Here is a 17797-nt window from a genome sequence, read left to right on the forward strand (position 1 = left end):
CCTTTGCCTTTGTATCGGAGACCCTGCGGCGTGACGTGACATCCCGATCATTGCCATGGTGACCGGATGCTGTCATGACTACATCAGTGTCACCAGAGCGTAGTGCATAATCAGCAACTTTCTCTCATTGCAGAGCTGACAGTTTGCACAGCACAGGGATGCTTCTGCATCCCATGCTATGCAAGCGATTAGCCTGCAAAAAATGATAGTCCCATAGTGGGACAAAGTAAAAAAGTTTAAAAAGAAGTTAACAAAAGTAAAAAATAAAATAAAATTGAAAAATAATTGTAAAAATATAAAAAAAATAATGATAAAAGAATTAAAAATATTGTATCTATAAATAAATATTTGTATGAAAAAAATAAACAATAAAAGTACACATCTGGTATCGCCACGTCCGCAACAACACGACCTATAAAACTGTTCCACTAATTAACCCCTTTAGTAATCAACATTAAAAAAGGCAAAAAACAATGATTTATCATCATACCGCCAAACAAAAAGTGGAATATAATGCGATAAAAAAAAGGATATAAATAAACATGGTACCACTGAAAACAGCATCTTGTCTCGCAAAAAACGAGCCGCCAAACAGCTCCATCAGCAGAAAAGTTTGAAAGTTATAGCTCTTAGAATAATATGTTTAAAAAATTATGCAGGTGTAAAGAAAACATGGGGGAAATGTTATTTGTTAAACACTTGGTGTGGTATTACTATCTGATTTAAGGGCAAAATTTGTCAAATTTTTGATATTTCAATAGATGTACGCAAATCATATTGACCAAATTTTACCACCAACATGAAGTAGTAGCGTTCAGAGTTACCACATAAAGTGGCAAAGGTCGGATTTAAAAAATTTGGCCTGGTCATTAAGGTCAAAATTTGCTAGCAAATTAATATAAGATGTATTTATGAAAATCATTCATGGTGAACTGATATTATAAAAGGAAAAAAAAACAAAGTCTTTACGCTTCGTTTTTCCATCTTACTTTGTACCACCACCGCGTTAGGCCATACTTCCCTCTAGCTTCATGCTGTGCGTAGAGCTTTTTTTTTTTCAGAAGTTCTGTAACTCCTTATAACCTCTCCCTATAACTTCCTCTATTGTCTCACTGTCACATCACAAATGCTAAGTCTGTACAAAGAGACACATGACAGGCACACAAAGCTTTGGGAGGGGACAGGATGCTGCTGGGGTCCCAGCACTTACAGGGTTAACACCCTTTACCTCTTCCTGTCTGTGTCAGTTTTGGGACTACAATCGTCCAATCAGGAAACGCCTCAACATCACATGGCAGATGACAGGAGTTGTGTTGGGCACACAGCACCAGCTTTCTGAGTACCCCTAGAATCTGCCCCCCCAGGTGGGGTCGCAGGGGTTACCATAACATCAGATCTACTAAGGTGCTTAATAGAGGTGATAACACCATTAACGAAAGGGGCAGAGGCGACCTATATTCAGGATGTTTTCAAGGAAGAAGCGGGAACTGATGAAAACTCCGTCCTTATCAAAGAAAAGCAGAGCAGGAAGCCCAGCACCACAAAGCGTGAGTCTGAACCCTACACCCATCGCCTTCTCACTACTGACTACTAACAGTTCTCATTATGCTTATCATACATAGCACGGCTTTTCAATTATCTGTATGAAGTCCATTTTAAAGCATTTTTAAAAGATATATTAAAAAGCGTGTGTCACATGTCTAAAGAGATGATATACCTTTGGTGTATATTTTAAATATCTATATTAAAGTAGAAACTGTAAGTTTTGCTGTAATAGTTAGTTTCTATGTAGCCAGTAGATTCCACGCTTTATGGAAGAAGCTCCATGCCCATTTCACTGCTGCCCTACTACATGGGTATCTTAATAGTTGCTTAGGCTGTCTGGCTTCATTTATGCCCTAGCCGATATAGAACAGTATGCTTCCGTACAATATCTGCACCTGCCAAAAGGCAATCGTGGATTTGAGATATCGTGACTTTCTCTAACCACCTGCTGAGGTCACACATAAGCTTCTTTGTCAACGGACTTACATATTTGATTTTAATTTAAGAACATGCGAGTTCCTAATACGACAGTTGCTCTGGCCATGAAAGATGAATATAAGTTGGCCAAAATGGCAAATTTAGCGCTAACCTGTGAAATTGCTACTACCGATTGCATCAGAGTGGCTAATAGCATCTAACCAAAGAGAATAATAATAATAATAATAATAATCTTTATTTATATAGCGCCAACATATTCCGCAGCGCTTTACAGTTTAACAGTTTCAAAACACAAGTCATAAGTAACAACGCTAACAATACAATAATTAAAGCAAAATAAGACGAAATAAGACGACCCTGCTCGTGAGAGCGTACAATCTACAATGAGGTGAGGGAGATACAGAGTACAGGTGTGTATTTACAATGGTGTATTTACAATGAAGGTCCAGCCATCTTGCGGGAGTGAAGGATGGATGGAGATAGTGAATGGGCTACACACGCACACTTACACAGAGAATGACTTTGATTAGTGAATGTGATAAGCCGCTCTGAACAGGTGTGTTTTGAGGGAGCGCCTAAAACTATGCAAATTGTGGATAGTCCTGATTTCTTGGGGTAGAGCATTCCAGAGGATAGGAGCAGCACGGGAGAAGTCTTGGAGTCGGGAGTGGGAGGTACGGATTAGTGCAGAGGTTAGTCGAAAGTCGACTAACTCGACTAAGTCGACTAAGAGAAGCATAAATCAGGCTAAACTGTGTTCCAAATATGTAATGATGGTGTGAATAACACGTCAGGTCACAGGGCGAGTACATGAAATGTCAAAAAGTGCACATAAATTTGGACTTAAATGAAGCCTCATTAGGTTCGGTTTACATCTGCATTGGAAGCTTCATTTTGAAAATCAAGAAAACAAGAGTAGAAATGTTTAGCGCAGATGTGAACAGCCCTATGCAGGGATCATCGTCAAATAATTCTGTATGTAATGTAAGTTCATCTTTATGTTGATGCTTTCTAAAAGTGTTCCTGTGGTCACCATTGTATACAAACCTTCCAGATGTTATGATGCTGTCATTTCACAGATATGTAGAGGAAGGGAAGCTTACCATGTTTCCAAGAAAAGAAAACGTATTTATTATCCTAAACGTTGATATATATCTATGTTTCGGTATGAAAACAGATATGCTAATCCTTAGAAATTGTCGTATTTATTCCTCGTCTTAAGTTTCGTGGTTTGATTTTGCCTTCTCATCCATGTAGGAAGCTCCACGTAAAGATGCCATTGAGTCCTCAACGGAAGGATCCGGTAACCCTGCGGTTAGCAGCCCTCTCCCAAGTGGAACCCTGAAAAGACCGACAAGTTTAAGTCGCCATGCTAGTGCTGCAGGAATCCCCTTGTCTTCTCCCAGAAACAAAGCCAGTAAACCAGGAGGAGCCCCAAGCCCTCCCGAAAGTGGAGAAGGACCGTTTATTGAAGTGGAAGACATCTCACAGCTTCTTGGAGATGTAGCAAGGTTTGCAGAACGGCTTGAAAAGCTACGAGATGTGGTACTGACAGATGGTAAGTACTACTGTGATTGACCACATAAGTATCAGCTTTAACAAGGACATGATAAAAAAAATGGACACAGTTGCGATTACATTTTTCTTCCACTAATATCACATTATAGTGTAGAATGATAGTATAAGTAAAGAATGAAAGTCACTTCCTACAGCACAAGCAAAGAGAACCTGTCAGGTCTGATAACGCTATTAAACTGCAGATATAGGATTACTCTGGAGGCTATTGGTGTTATCGACGTACTTAGAGTGTGGGACCCGGGAGAAAAATAACTTAATTCCTCCAGGAGCCGCCGACGTTCAGTCATGCAGGCGTGCTGACGCGGCTACAGTTGCCGCTCACAGCACTGACAGCAGAGGCTGTAGGCACGCCCCAACACTTGATTTACAGCTCATTCAGCAGTGTATCAGTGCAGAGTCAGCTGTCAGTCACTTTCATAACTCTTTTAACCTGCAAATTAACCCTATAGTTGCAGGGTAATTATATTATCTAACCTGATAAAGGTTCCCTTTAAACTCCAACAGACCCATTAAATCCTCTCCTAAACAAGCACTCTTAACTGTGGCCTTCTAGCACCCTAATGTCATTTGTAAGGTTAGTTTCATACTAGCGTATGGAGGAGCTGCGGAGGGCTGCGGACTTCCTCCATGAAGCTCCGCCCATGGCCGCACCAACTCCGGTCAGCTTCGCCTCCGTCTGTATGCGGCCTGCGTGCCCTATCTTTAGCATTAGGTAAGCAGGCCGTGCCGATGTATGCGAATGCCTCCTGCATGCGTGGTTTTGACGGTGCGGCGACCACACCAAAATGCAACACGTTGCGTTCGGTGCAGGTCACTGCACCGTCAAAACGACGCATGCGGAGGCATCCGCATACATTGGCATGGCCTGCATACCTAATGCTAAAGATAGGGTACACAGGTCGCATGCTGACGGAGGTGAAGCTGACCGGAGGAGGTGCGGCCGTGGGCGGAGCATCACGGAGGAAGTCCGCAGCCCTCCGCAGCTCCTCCATATGCTAGTGTGAAACTAGCCTAAATTAGTGATTATTACTAGTTGTGTAGTAGTAATTCAGTCTTGGTTGTAGATCCCACCATCTGCATGCAGTCAATCTTGTATCTACATATTCCACAGTGCACCAAGGGAAATGTGGCCAGATCATTACAAATAGTGAGGAGGATTACGGGGATAAGACATATGGGAGTCTGAGGACTGAGCTTATGTAGCAGCATTTATATAACAGTTCACACACAAGCTCCAGCCAACTACATCCAGGCAGATCTGCAGTAATTGGCAAAGATGACTGGCCGCCAACAGCTTTACGTCACCAGCAGGAGTAACCCAGAAGATTCAGTGACAACAGCAGAATGCAAGGTGCAGGAAAATTGTGTGTTGTCACTTAGAGCAGATATGTTGGAATGAAATAGCCACTCACATCCTGCCTGATTATTAAAACTCATCAAACAGCATCATTTCTGGAGAGACTTCACATGTGAAACTATGGCTTTCCCCATAGTTTTTCTGTAAGAAAAGCAGGGTTAGAGTACAGATACAGTATAACCACGCTGATCAGACGACTAAAGGCCCCGTCACACACAGCGATCTCGGAGATCGCTAATTTTGTGACGCCACAGCGCTCACCAGCCAGATCGCTGTGTGTGACGGGGATCGGCGACCGGCCCCCCTGCCGATTATTGCTGATCGTGCAGCATCGGCCTGGGCCATTTTCCGATCGCTGGTCTCCCGCTGGCCAGCGCGCATCGCTGCGTGTGGCAGCGAGAGACCAGCGATCAACAGCGCTGGACGCTGGTTTCTAATGTAAACATCGGGTATCCAGGAGCCGCGGCTCCTGGATACCCGCTGTTTACCATGGAAACCGGCATACACGCTGGTTTCCAAGGTAAACAGCGGGTATCCAGGAGTTGCGCGGCTCTTAGATACCCAATGTTTTCCTTGGAAACCAGCGTGCATGCCAGTTTCCAAGGTAAACAACGGGTATCCAGGAGCCGCGGCTCCTAGATACTCGATGTTTACATTAGATACCAGTGTCCAGCGTCGCTGATCCTGATCGCTGGGGCTGTCTATGTGACAGCTCACCAGCGATCAGCCTACTGATGTCCCAGCAAACCCATCATGTCGGATCATTGGTGGGATCGCTGGGACATCGTTATGTGTAACAGGGGCTTAAGGCCAGGGTCACACTTGTGAGTGTGATGTGAGAAACTCGCACGAGTCTCTCGAATAAATGCCCGGCACTGCTGCCGCACTCGGAACCAGAGTTGCGCCTGCACAGAAATACATGCAGCCGCACACTCCGGTCCCGAGTGCCAGGTATTGATGCGAGTTTCTCGCATCACACTCGCAAGTTTGACCCCGGCCTAAGCCTCGAGTACTGCGTTATCCTTCTAAGGGCAGAGACAGACTGCCGTATTTCACGTGCGAGAATCGCATCATAAACCTCGTCCTGGCTGTCGGCTCTAACTAGTGTGCTCAATCAGGAGATCACAGGGTGAGCCGATCTGGAACTTGGGGTGGAGACATCAGGTACTCAGGTTGGAGACATCAGGAATTACACTGGTACTAGTATCTGATTTACCAAGGAACTGTCCAGTAAGATGAATAGCTCAGAGGGAAGAGCTACCGCCTTGTGCACAAAAGTTGCTGGGTGTGAGTCCTGACAGAGTATGTGTGACCATGCTTCTAGTTATGGGGTTATTATAGATAGTAGTCTTACTTGGCTTTTCCTGAGGTTCTTAGGGGTACACTGCACTGTAAGGTTAATTTCACACTATCGTTTGGGAGGGCTGCGTACTTCCTCCTTTCTTCCTCCTTTAAGTCCCGCCCACCACAGCACCTCTTCCATTCAGCTTCGCCTACATCGGCATGCGTCCTGCGTACCTATCTTTAACATTGGGTACGCAGGCCATGCGAATGTATACGGATGCCTGTGCATGCGTCGTTTTGACGCTGCTCCGACAGCAACAAAATGCAACATATTGCGTTCGGCACCGCGTTAAAACGATACATGCGCATACATACTTATGGCCTGCACACCCAGTGTTAAAGATAGGTACGCAGGATGCATGCCGGCTTAGGCAGAGCTGAATGGAAGAGGTGTGGCAGTGGGCAGAGCTTAATGGAGGAAGAAAGGAGGAAGTACGCAGCGCTGCAGAACGCTAGTATGAAACTATCCTTATTTAGACACCGCTGGAACATTGTAACATCCCTGCCGGCATTACTGCATGGCTTTCCATTTCCCATCTTACTCACCACTCCAGTCCGTGCTGTGAGTTCTGTCCTCTGCCTGCTCCATCCTGTGAACCTCATGTCCCTGTTTGCTGCATACTTCCTGGCTGTATGCTTAGGGCAGCAGCACCGGCACTTCATGAGTCTTAAAGAGACAGTGTGCACACTTCTAATTTGTCCCCAGCCTATTGCCAAGATGTATCGGGTACTTAAGGCATCTCCACCCATAAGGAGATGCCTGAGCAAAAAACTCTTGCAGTTCTTGTTCTGCTTCTGAGTTACCAACTTGTTTCTGTCACCCTGTGGGCTGTATACCCAGGCCTGAATCCTTCATCCTGAACTTGTTCCATTGTCCATCCTTGTCTGTACTAAGTCCGTTTCCTATACCTGTTTGTATCCTTGTCTGTTGCCTTCCCTACTCAGCTGTGTGTATCCTTGTGTCTGCGGCTCTGCTGTGCTTCCATCCCGCATTTTGCGGCTCTGCTCTGCTCCCATCCCGCATCCTGCAGCTCTACTCTGCTCCCATCCCGCATCGTGCGGCTCTGCTCTGCTCCCGCTCCACATCCTGCAACTCTGCTCTGCTTCCATCCCACGGCTCTGCTACCGCTCTGCATCCTGTGACTCTGCTCTGCTCCCATCAGCATCCTGCGGCTCTGCTCCCATCCCACATCCTACGACTCTGCTCTTCTCCCGTCCCGCTTCCTGCGGCTCTGCTCTGCTCCAGTTCCACATCCTGCAGCTCTGCTCCAGTCCCACATCCTACACCCTGCGGCTCTGCTCTGCTCCCGCTCCACATCCTGCAACTCTGCTCTGCTCCCGTCCCGCATCCTACGGCTCTGCTCTGCTCCTGCTCCGCACACTGCAGCTCTGCTCTGCTTATGCTCCACTATCTGCAGCTCTGTTATGCTCCTGCTCCACACTTTGCGGCTCTGCTCTGCTCCCACTCCACACCCTGCGGCGCTGTTCTGCTTCAGATCCGCAACCTTGCGACTCTTTGTCCCTCTTGTCTGTACTGGTTCTTACAGGTTCATTTATCCCTCTAGTCTGAACTGGTTCCTACCTGTTCCTATATCCCACTCACCCATGTTCCTGTCCTTCCCAAAACAGTTCCTATTCCTCCAGTCCGAACTAGTTCCTACCTCTTCCCTTATCCTACTCGTCCCTGACTGTGTTCCTGCCCCACCTGAAACGGTTCCGGTTCCTCCAGTCTGAGCCGTGCCCACCTGCCTGCCAGAGTGCCAGCCGTGCCCGCCTGCCTGCCAGAGTGCCAGCCATGCCCGCCTGCCTGCCAGAGTGCCAGCCATGCCTGCCTGCCAGCCAAAGTGCCAGCCGTGCCCACCTGCCTGCCAGCCGTGTCTGCCAGAGTACCAGTTGTGCCCGTCAGTACTTGCCCGCACCTGACATTAGTGTTTTGTCCCCCTGTGGGGTCAACTGCTACTGCCAGGCACAGCCCTGGAGTGGTACCTGACAGCTACCTGCTGCACAAGCCTTACCTCACCACTAGAGGCTCCAGTGAACACCATGGTAGCTGCTAAGTCACACCACTAAAGGGTAGTCTGGATCGTGGTACAGTGGGGCCACAATCCTCGCTCGTGCCAAATCTGGATGGATCTTACAGACATTTACTTATGTTCACCTTATGTGCTGGGAGCAGTCACGTGATCACGCACGTCATAATGTGAAATTACATTCGTTGGTATATCCTTCCTGCTTCACATTGATGTCACTTAAGAGGTTGTGGAAGTCGGCACATGCTTGCCCTATCAAGTGACATTACTGTAATGTTTTGTCAGCAGCTGAAGTAGCCTACAAGCACAGTGGTCATGAGGCAACATAAGTAAGGAAATGTATTTGTAAAAGTGTTCCTTTTGCAGTCATTAGTGAAGAAAGGAAATGTGAAAAAGTAGTGGACAATCCCTTCAAAGTGCTACTGTTGTCTCAGGTGACATTTCAGGATAATCTGCTGTGTATATGAAGAATGTGTTAAGATAATGCCAAAGACCTCAATTTTTGTCTCCTCTGTCTCATCTGACCACAGCACCTTCTCCCAATCATTCACAGAATCATCCAGGAGTTCATTGACAAACTTCAGACAGGCGTGCACATGTGCCTTCTTGAGCAGGGGGACCTTGCGGGCACTGCAGGATTTTAAACCTTAAGGCCTAATGTGTTACCAATGGTTTTCTTAGTGACTGTGGTCCCAGCTGCCTTGAGATCATTAACATGTTCCCCCCATGTAGTTTTAGGCTGATCTCTCACCTTCCTCATGATCTAGGATACCCCACGAGGTGAGATTTTGCATGGTGCCCCAGATCGATGTTGATTGACAGTCATTTTGTATTGCTTCCATTTTCTTACTATCGCACCAATATGTTGTGAGTTCATTTTCCCCTCCGTCACTGAGGCCTGGTGAACTCACTATTCTAGTGAAGGAAGGTAGTGAGCCTGATTATCAGACACCTGGGACTGATGAGGACGATTGGCTGAGTGGAGTCACTGACTGGATTTAAGGCAGCCTACGCCCTTTCTGCCCTGCGGGTGATTTCTCTGTGGACTCTTGGACTCCAGTCTGATTCCTGCTCTCCTAAAGCTAAGTTTTCTGTTTTGCCTTTTTGCATCTAAGATTTGTTTTGGTTTTTCTTGCTTGTTGGATTCTGCCACTCCCTGCTGGAGTGTGCAGTGTTCCGTGAGCTCTGTCTTCTGAATGTACCTGAGTGCTGATTTAGTTTTTGAAGCTTAGTTGCTTCAGGGCCATTTTTATATCAGCTTGTTGGCTTTTGTCTCTGATAGGGTTTTGGCAGATTGCAGACAGCAGCCTTCCGATCCGTTCCTATCTAGGTAGTTTTTGGGCCCCTTCTTTGCTCAGCCTGTCTTTCTGTCTGTGTAAGTGTTTTCATCTTGCTTCACCGTCATTATATGTGGGGGGCTGCCTATTGCTTTGGGGTCTGCTCTGGGGCAGTTAGATTTCCCCTTTCCTTCTTTAGGCCTATGTATCTCTCCGGCTGTGATCGAGGGGTCTAGGTCATCGTAGGAACCCCCCACGGCTACTTCTAGTTGTGTTGATAGGTTCAGGGGTCTGCAATCTGATAGTTGCCAACTTCTCTGGTTTTCAGGACTTAGCTAGCATGTCTGGTTTTTGCCTCCTACGGTGACTCGATCATAACACCAATAGTTGTCTCCTTCTCACCCCGCGTCTTACTTATGGTTTTGTAGCCCATTCCAGCTTTATGCAGGTCTATCATCTTGTCCCTGACATTCTTATAATGCTCTTTGGTCTTGCCTATGTTGTAGAGGTTAGAGTCTGACTGATTAATTGAGTCTGTGGACAGGAGTCTTTATACAGGTAACTATCTAAGACAGCTGTCTAATGCAGGTAACGAGTTGATTAGGAGAGTCTAACTGGTCTGTAGGAGCCAGAACTCTTAATGGTTGGTAGGGGATCAAATACTTATTTCTCGCTGCAAAATGCAAATACATTTATAGAATTTATACAATGTGATTTTCTGAATTTTATTTTTGATATTCTATCTCTCAATGTTAAAATTAACCTACCCTTAAAATTATAGACTGTTCATGTCTTTGTCAGTGGGCAAACGTACAAAATCAGCAAGGGATCAAATACTTATTTCCCCCACTGTATATACTTGTCTAATTGGGCTGCATTTACACAAACGTAGAAAAAAGATTGTATGGCATCTGTTTTAATACATCAGCAGTTATTAAAATTTACAAGACCAAAAACAGTTTTCTATGTTAATAATGGCAATGCTCCCATACAAACTGGATGCTATACAGTTGGTTGGTATTGGATTCCACTTATTTTGCGCATCCATAGACTTGAACAAGTGAGTCTCATCCGAAATATGGAACAGACTAACACATGCTGCTATTTTTGTTCATGCTGACTTTCAGTCCTTGAAAAAATAGGTATTTTATACAGCCCAACTGAATAACATTGAGTTCTGTCAGTTTTTTCCCATGGACAAAAATAAGGTCGTGTGAACCTAGCCTTGTGCAGTTGCTGTAGCTGTTGTTAAGCAGGCCCCATTGAATAAACGTAGGCCTGTGGTCCCAATCTTTGAAGAATGGCTATTTTCACATACTGGCTTATTGCTGCTGAAATTAGCAATTAATATAGTGCACAATGCATATAAAACACGATTCTCACACACCGGGTTTGAAGTACTCCACATGCTGTTTCCTGCTTCAGATCTCTTACAGACTTTGCCTTGGGGCCGGACTGGCCATCTGGCAATTCTGGCAAATGCCAGAAGGGCCTGTCTGGTCGTGGGCTGCCTTTTCTACTACGCTGTTAGCAGAATCTGTGTTCTCAAGACACCCACACTGTTAAGAGTTGTGACAGAACACAAACTCGCTGACTCTGTCACTTACCCCACTGTTGTGAACACTTTTGACCTGGCTTCTAAACAGTTTGGGCCCCATCATTTGCTTACTGTATTTTCTGCCTCATCTTGTCTCACCGGCAATATATGATCAGGGGCTATCTATTCCTTTGGGGGTCTACTCCGGGGCAGTTTCGCTTTCCCCTTTCTCTCTTTAGGCTTAGTTAATTTCTTTGGCTGTGCCGAGGCGTCTAGGGCATCGTAGGTACGTCCCAAGGCTAATTCTAGTTGTGTTGTCAGTTTAGGGGTCTGCAATCCGCTAAGTTACCAACCTCTCTGGTTATCTGGTTGCCCAGCCTATTCTCCTGCTATCCTCCTCAGTTACCTAATCATAACACCCCACCAGGCCACGGGAATAATTAATAATATTGGTCTTGTAGTAAATCTTGCTTTCCTCCATCCAGGGTAATATTAGTAATAGATCACCATCTGGTGTTTGGGGATGGGGACAGCTTGGGCCTGTTTGATTTCAAATGCCAGGGCTGAATTTCAGCCCCAGTCCGTACCTGCTGGGATCTCATGTATAGTAGAACATGGCACTCCTTAATGAAAGCGCTAAAGTAGGGGCCCAATCCATAATCCAATATATGAAGAACTTGGCATTCAAGTATAATGCGAGAAGATAATTTTAATTGCAATCGACAGTAAAATATATGACGTTTCGGTCTATTGTAGACCTTCTTCAGAAAAACTGTGTACAAGAAATAACAAAGCACATAATCAAAAAGTGATGTGTACAAGAAAAATAAGAAAAATGTAAGTAACACCATAACTGCAATAATGTGTTTTGCTATTTCATGTACACAGTTTTTCTGAAGAAGGTCTACAATAGATCGAAACGTCATATATTTTACTTATTATTTTCTCGCCAAGTTCTTCATTTATTTGCCTTGGATTACATCTGTACATTAGCACATCTGTATGTAGAGCGGATTTTCTCAGATTCTATTGCACATTATTTTCAGCAGTGGGAGAACGCAACCTCTACAGGCAAGCATGTTGCTTCATGTGCTTCTTTATGATTATTGACAGCCTACAAAATGTCTGCTCCTATAATTCTGACTACGATTATTCCTTTTAGTAAGCTCTGCCTTCAAGTTTGCAGGTTTGTGAAGTCTCTAAGATCATACAATAAATTTATATGTGTACGACACACATTTGGCAAAACGTGCTGCATCTGTTACATATTTGAAGGCATATCATGCAGACCACACACAGTGTGCGCTGGAAGACTTTGGCAGTCCAGCCAAGTAAGCAGCAGCGTGACACTGGAAGGTGAAGACATAAGCTGAGATGGGCAGGTTTGTTATACATGGTAGAAGGGGGGCAGCTTCCTGAGGAAGACAGATTCTCATCTGACTCGTTTCCTGTTTACTCAGTTTTCAACTGACTGGGGAGGGGAGGGGAGCAAATCTGGAGGTTTGTGCCAGTGGATAAATGACAATTTAGGGCTTTGGAACTTGTTCTTTTTTGTGGTTTACTGTTTTACAAAAAGTTAGGGTCTGGATATGAGGTCACCAAACCTTATCGGGAAGTGCTTGCCTTTCTGTGGTCTGGTATAGGGAAAATATCTTTGTACCGTGTTAGCCAGTAGATAGAAAATGTTAAAATTTCAGCGGCCACTGTGGTTTATTCCTTTTAATGGCTAAATGAAAAGATGGTAACAAATTGCAGACTTTCATCAGGCATAGTGGGCAGCAGCTGTCTTATCAGGAACGCACAACCTTTTCTGCTCCCAGCTGTCACACTCAGGTCAGAACAAGACCTATAGACAGTCAGTGCAATACGGTCCGTGCTCAGAATCATTTACACAGGCGTCTGAAGCAGCCCTAACTCATATATCTCTTTCTTGAGTAACAAAGAGAGGTACAGGAAACACATTCTGCAAAAATTTATGGAGGACACAGAGATGACTATATGCCACCCTTCTCTGATATGGAAACTACAGTCAAATAGCCACACACAGACAAGTATTTCTGTGACCAGATGGTTGGGATCCACACTGATTGCCATGACAGACAGGTTGTGCACCCATGGATTAAACAAACCAAGCCTCATATATGGGTTAAAGGAGGTCTGCACCTCTAGATTAAATTGCTGAAACAATAAATGGCCCATCACACATAGCGAGATCGCTAGGAAGATCGCTGGTTTTGTGACGCATCAGCGATCTCGCTGTGTGTGACATGTATCAGCGTCCGGCCCCCCTGCCGGGTATCACTGATCATGCAGGATCGTCCTGGCCATTTTTTGATCGTTGGTCTCCCGCTGGCCAGCACGCATCGCGTGTGGCAGCGGGAGACCATCGATCAGCGAGCTCCCAGCACTGTAAGCAGATGCTGGGAGCTGGTATCCAGGGTAAATATCTGGTAACTAAGCACGCGCGGCGCTTAGTTACCTGCTGTGTGCCTTGGATACCAGCGTGCTAGCGCTGGGAGCTGGTATCCAAAGTAAATATCGGGTAACTAAGCGCCGCACGCGCTTAGTTCCCGATATTTACCTTGGATACCAGCTCTCAGCGCGAGCACGCTGGTATCCAAGGTACACAGCAGGTAACTAATTGACGCGCACGCTTAGTTACCCGATATTTACCTTAGATACCAGGTCCTGGTCCTGATTGCTGGTGAAGCTGCCTATTTAGCAGCTCACCAGCAATCATGTAGCGAGGCACCATCGATCCTGACAAGGTCGTATCGTTGTCGGGATCGCTGGTGCATCGTTTAGTGTAACGGCACCTTTACTCAAAACTTAGGTCACTCATAAGCATACTGCCAAGAATAGTAATTTCTCCTAAACTACTGTCAAAATCTTTGTCAATATTCTTATCTGTGACCACAACTGATTAGCAGAATGAAAGGTCTTTACAGACCCCCTACATACTGATCAGAAAAAAACATGTAGTCCATGTTCATATGTGTTTTTGCAGGGCATCAATAGGTGCTGTCTGACTGGCCAAAGAAAGTGATTCAGTCTCAATGGAGCCATAGACTGCAGTGACATATATGTTAGGGTTGGCGGATAGCACTAAAAATAACTAAAAAAGTGCAATTGCAACCCGGGGTCCACCGTGCAGAGATGTTATTCTGCTGTTAGTGAACATGGCGGAGCCATGTGGCAAACGTTCATCAAGAAACACGCTGTGTTAACGCCACACAGTGTTAACTAAAGACACTGGAAGATGAAATACCAGCTCAGCTAACCGCTTAGTGGCAAAGAAAATATAACTAACTAATTCTGCTGTCCACCGAGTGGAGCAAAAATAAGAGCACCAAGCTCAGCAACCGCCAAGCTGTACAAAACGAGGTGTGTGCAATACCCAGTTAAACACTAGGGTTTAAGCATGTGGGTTGACTGTGCCCTGTAACTGACCCATGCTAACCGCACACATGGGCAAGACAGGTGCTAGGTCAAGCGAAAAGAAAAACCTGCCTCTCTAAGGCTGGCTTCACATTTGCGGATGGCCGAGCTGTGGACTTCCTCTGTGAGGCTCCGCCCATGGCCGCACCTCCTCCGGTCAGCTCTGCCTACATCCACAAACTTCTGCATGCGACCTGCGGACCCTATCTTTAACATTGGGTACACAGGTCATGCGGATGCCTCCGCATGCGTCATTTTGACGATGCGGCGACCCGCGTCAAACGCATCATGTTGGAATTTTATGCACGCACTGCATCGTCAAAACGATGCATGCGGAGTCATGCGCATACATCCGCATGACCTGCGTACCCAATGTTAAAGATAGGGTACGCAGGTCGCATGCAGAAGTATGCGGAGCTGACCGGAGGAGGTGCGGCCGTGGGCGGAGCTTCACGGAGGAAGTCCGCTGACCTCCGCAGCTCCTCCATACGCAAATGTGAGCCTAGCCTAAGGAAAACTAGGTGTTCATACAAGCCGACAAAGCGCACATGCACATAAAGGCCATCCTCTGCAGCGTGTCCACATCGGACATTACCTGTCTGAATCCTGCTCATATAGGTACTATACACATGACCAGGTTTTTAAATACATCAGTTAGGGACTGCTCTGATATGGATTTACCTTTATATTTGGTAGAGCAGCTAAGTATACATTTTTTGCAAAAATCGTATCAACCAAATACCTTGTTTCTATCATCTTTTTATTAGCACTTGCTGTCTACTGTTACTTCTTTACAACAGAGTATTTTTATACATTTGTTTTACTGTGCTTTTCTATGTTTCAGTCTTTTGGTGGTGTGAACACTGTCCTACAGACTTGTTCACTGTGTGTACATAGCCCATGTGTTTGTATTTAAGCCGACAGAGCGGCAGAGTCTCCACACACACGACCGCAAATGATACTAGCGCACAGGCATGCGCCTCTGAGAGCCTTTTATACGTTAGAGTCAAGTCCAGTCGGACAGGACCTTGCCCATGGACCAATCCGGAGCTGCCACCTCACCAGAGCAGCTGACGTCCGACCACCAAGTAGAAGCGAACAGCACGAGCCTGAGCAAGACGCTGCGACTGACATCTTTGCTCAGCAGCACCCACTGCGGATGAAGCATGCAAGGCTTGGGATCTACCCCGTGCAGCGGGAAAATCCCAGCGCCTAACACATTTATATCGTTCAAATGGACTCTGCAGTTTGTGGCAGTGTCCACCTTTCCAGATGGGCAAAAAATGTGAAATCCAAGCTTTGTGTCTAAGGCTGGGGTCACACTAACGGACGATAAATACGGTCCGTACTTTCCATGCGTAATACAGAGAAATGTCCCCTAAATAGTGCTCCGTATGTCATCCATAATCAAGGTGTGGCCACGTATTTTGCACATGTAAGCATCCGTATGTAATCCGTATGGCGAGATTTTCTCGCAGGCTTGCAAAATGGACATATAATGGAGCCCTATGACAGGTTAGAACCCAAATGAAAGAATAGATATATACACATAGAATACCTATATATATATATATATATATATATATATATATATATATATATATATATATTAGCTGAAGAGCCCGGCGCTGCCCGGGCATAGTAACTAACTACGGTTAGTTATAACAAATTATAATGATTATATATATATATATATAAAGCTGAGTGTATAGCCCGCCCACTCTGCAAAGCCACATTCACTAGAATATCCCACATCATCCCGATAGCCAGAGCCACTGGACTACTACCCCTAATATCCCACATCATCCCATCAAAGCCACCTGACTACTACCCCTAATATCCCACATCATCCCATCAGCCAGAGCCACCGGACTACTACCACTAATATCCCACATCATCCCGTCACAGCCGCCGGACTACTACCCTTAATATCCCACATCATCCCATCAGCCAGAGCCACCGGACTACTACCACTAATATCCCACATCATCCCGTCACAGCCGCCGGACTACTACCCTTAATATCCCACATCATCCCATCAGCCAGAGCCACCGGACTACTACCACTAATATCCCACATCATCCCATCAGCCAGAGCCACCGGACTACTACCACTAATATCCCACATCATCCCATCAGCCAGAGCCACCGGACTACTACCCCTAATATCCCACATCATCCCATCAAAGCCACCGGACTACTACCCTTAATATCCCACATCATCCCATCAGCCAGAGCCACCGGACTACTACCACTAATATCCCACATCATACCGTCACAGCCGCCGGACTACTACCCCTTATATCCCACATTATCCCGTCAGAGTCACCAGACTAGTACCCCTTATATCCCACATCATCCCATTAGCCTGTGTTCAGAACCAGAGCACTGAGTGGAACGGTCCTAACTTCCATACCAGGGATCCCTTTAAGAGAGGCCTGGGGTCAGAACCAGAGCGTTGAGTGGATTTGCCCTGACTTCCATACCAATGATCCTTTTTATAGAAGCCTGGGGTGAGAATCAGAGCGCTGATGGATTTACCCTAACTTCCATACCGGGGATCCCTTTAAGAAAGCCTGGGATCAGAAGCAGAGCACTGAGTGGATTTGCCCTGACTTGCATACCTGATTTTTTGCATTGATGAGTTCACCAGTGCCTTCTTTCTGTCTCAGGATGTACCAAACTGTAGATTTTGCCACTCCTAATGTTGTAGCAATTTCTCGGATGGGTTTTTTCTGTTTTTGCAGCTTTAGGGTGTGTGCACAAACTGCACACTCTGCGGATTCTGCTGCGGTTCCGCAGCGGATTTGGCCGCTGCGGAACCGCAGCAGTTTTTGCTGCGGTGTACAGTACCTTTAGGCTGTGTGCACACGCTGCGGAATGCTCTGCGGATTTTTCCACGCGGATTTAGTAAAATCCGCAGGTAAATACGCAGGTCAGAAGAGCTGCGGTTTAGCTGTGGATTAGCCTGCGGTTTTGCCCTGCGGTTTATCACCTCTACAATGGAGGAGATGGCAAACCGCAGCAGAATCCACAGAAAGAATGACATGTCAATTCTTTCTGCGGATTTGAAACCGCAGCAAAACCGCGCAGAAAATTCCGCAGCATCTGCACTGCGGTTTTCATTTTACATAGATTATAATGGTACTGTACAACACAGCAGAAACTGCTGCGGATCCGCAGGACCAAAACCGCTGCGGATCCGCAGCAGAATCCGCAGCGTGTGCACACACCCTTATAGCCTATGGAAAACG

The 17797-nt window shown here is 45.9% G+C and overlaps 1 protein-coding gene across 1 annotated transcript in view; it reads left to right on the forward strand.

Moving 5' to 3' along the window:
- Positions 1 to 1243: 1243 nt before the first annotated feature.
- The window catches only part of ARHGAP45 (Rho GTPase activating protein 45), a 170918-nt gene continuing 154364 nt past the window's right edge, over positions 1244 to 17797 (forward strand). The window contains exons 1-2 of the mRNA XM_073547080.1: positions 1244 to 1547; positions 3241 to 3541. Coding sequence (XP_073403181.1) covers positions 1464 to 1547; positions 3241 to 3541 — 385 coding nt within the window. The 5' untranslated portion in view covers positions 1244 to 1463. The remainder of the gene's footprint in view (positions 1548 to 3240; positions 3542 to 17797) is intronic.

The sequence above is a fragment of the Dendrobates tinctorius genome, unplaced genomic scaffold (genome assembly GCF_039654945.1).
Source record: "Dendrobates tinctorius isolate UK_male_01 unplaced genomic scaffold, ASM3965494v1 ptg000011l, whole genome shotgun sequence".
Lineage (NCBI taxonomy): Eukaryota > Metazoa > Chordata > Amphibia > Anura > Dendrobatidae > Dendrobates > Dendrobates tinctorius.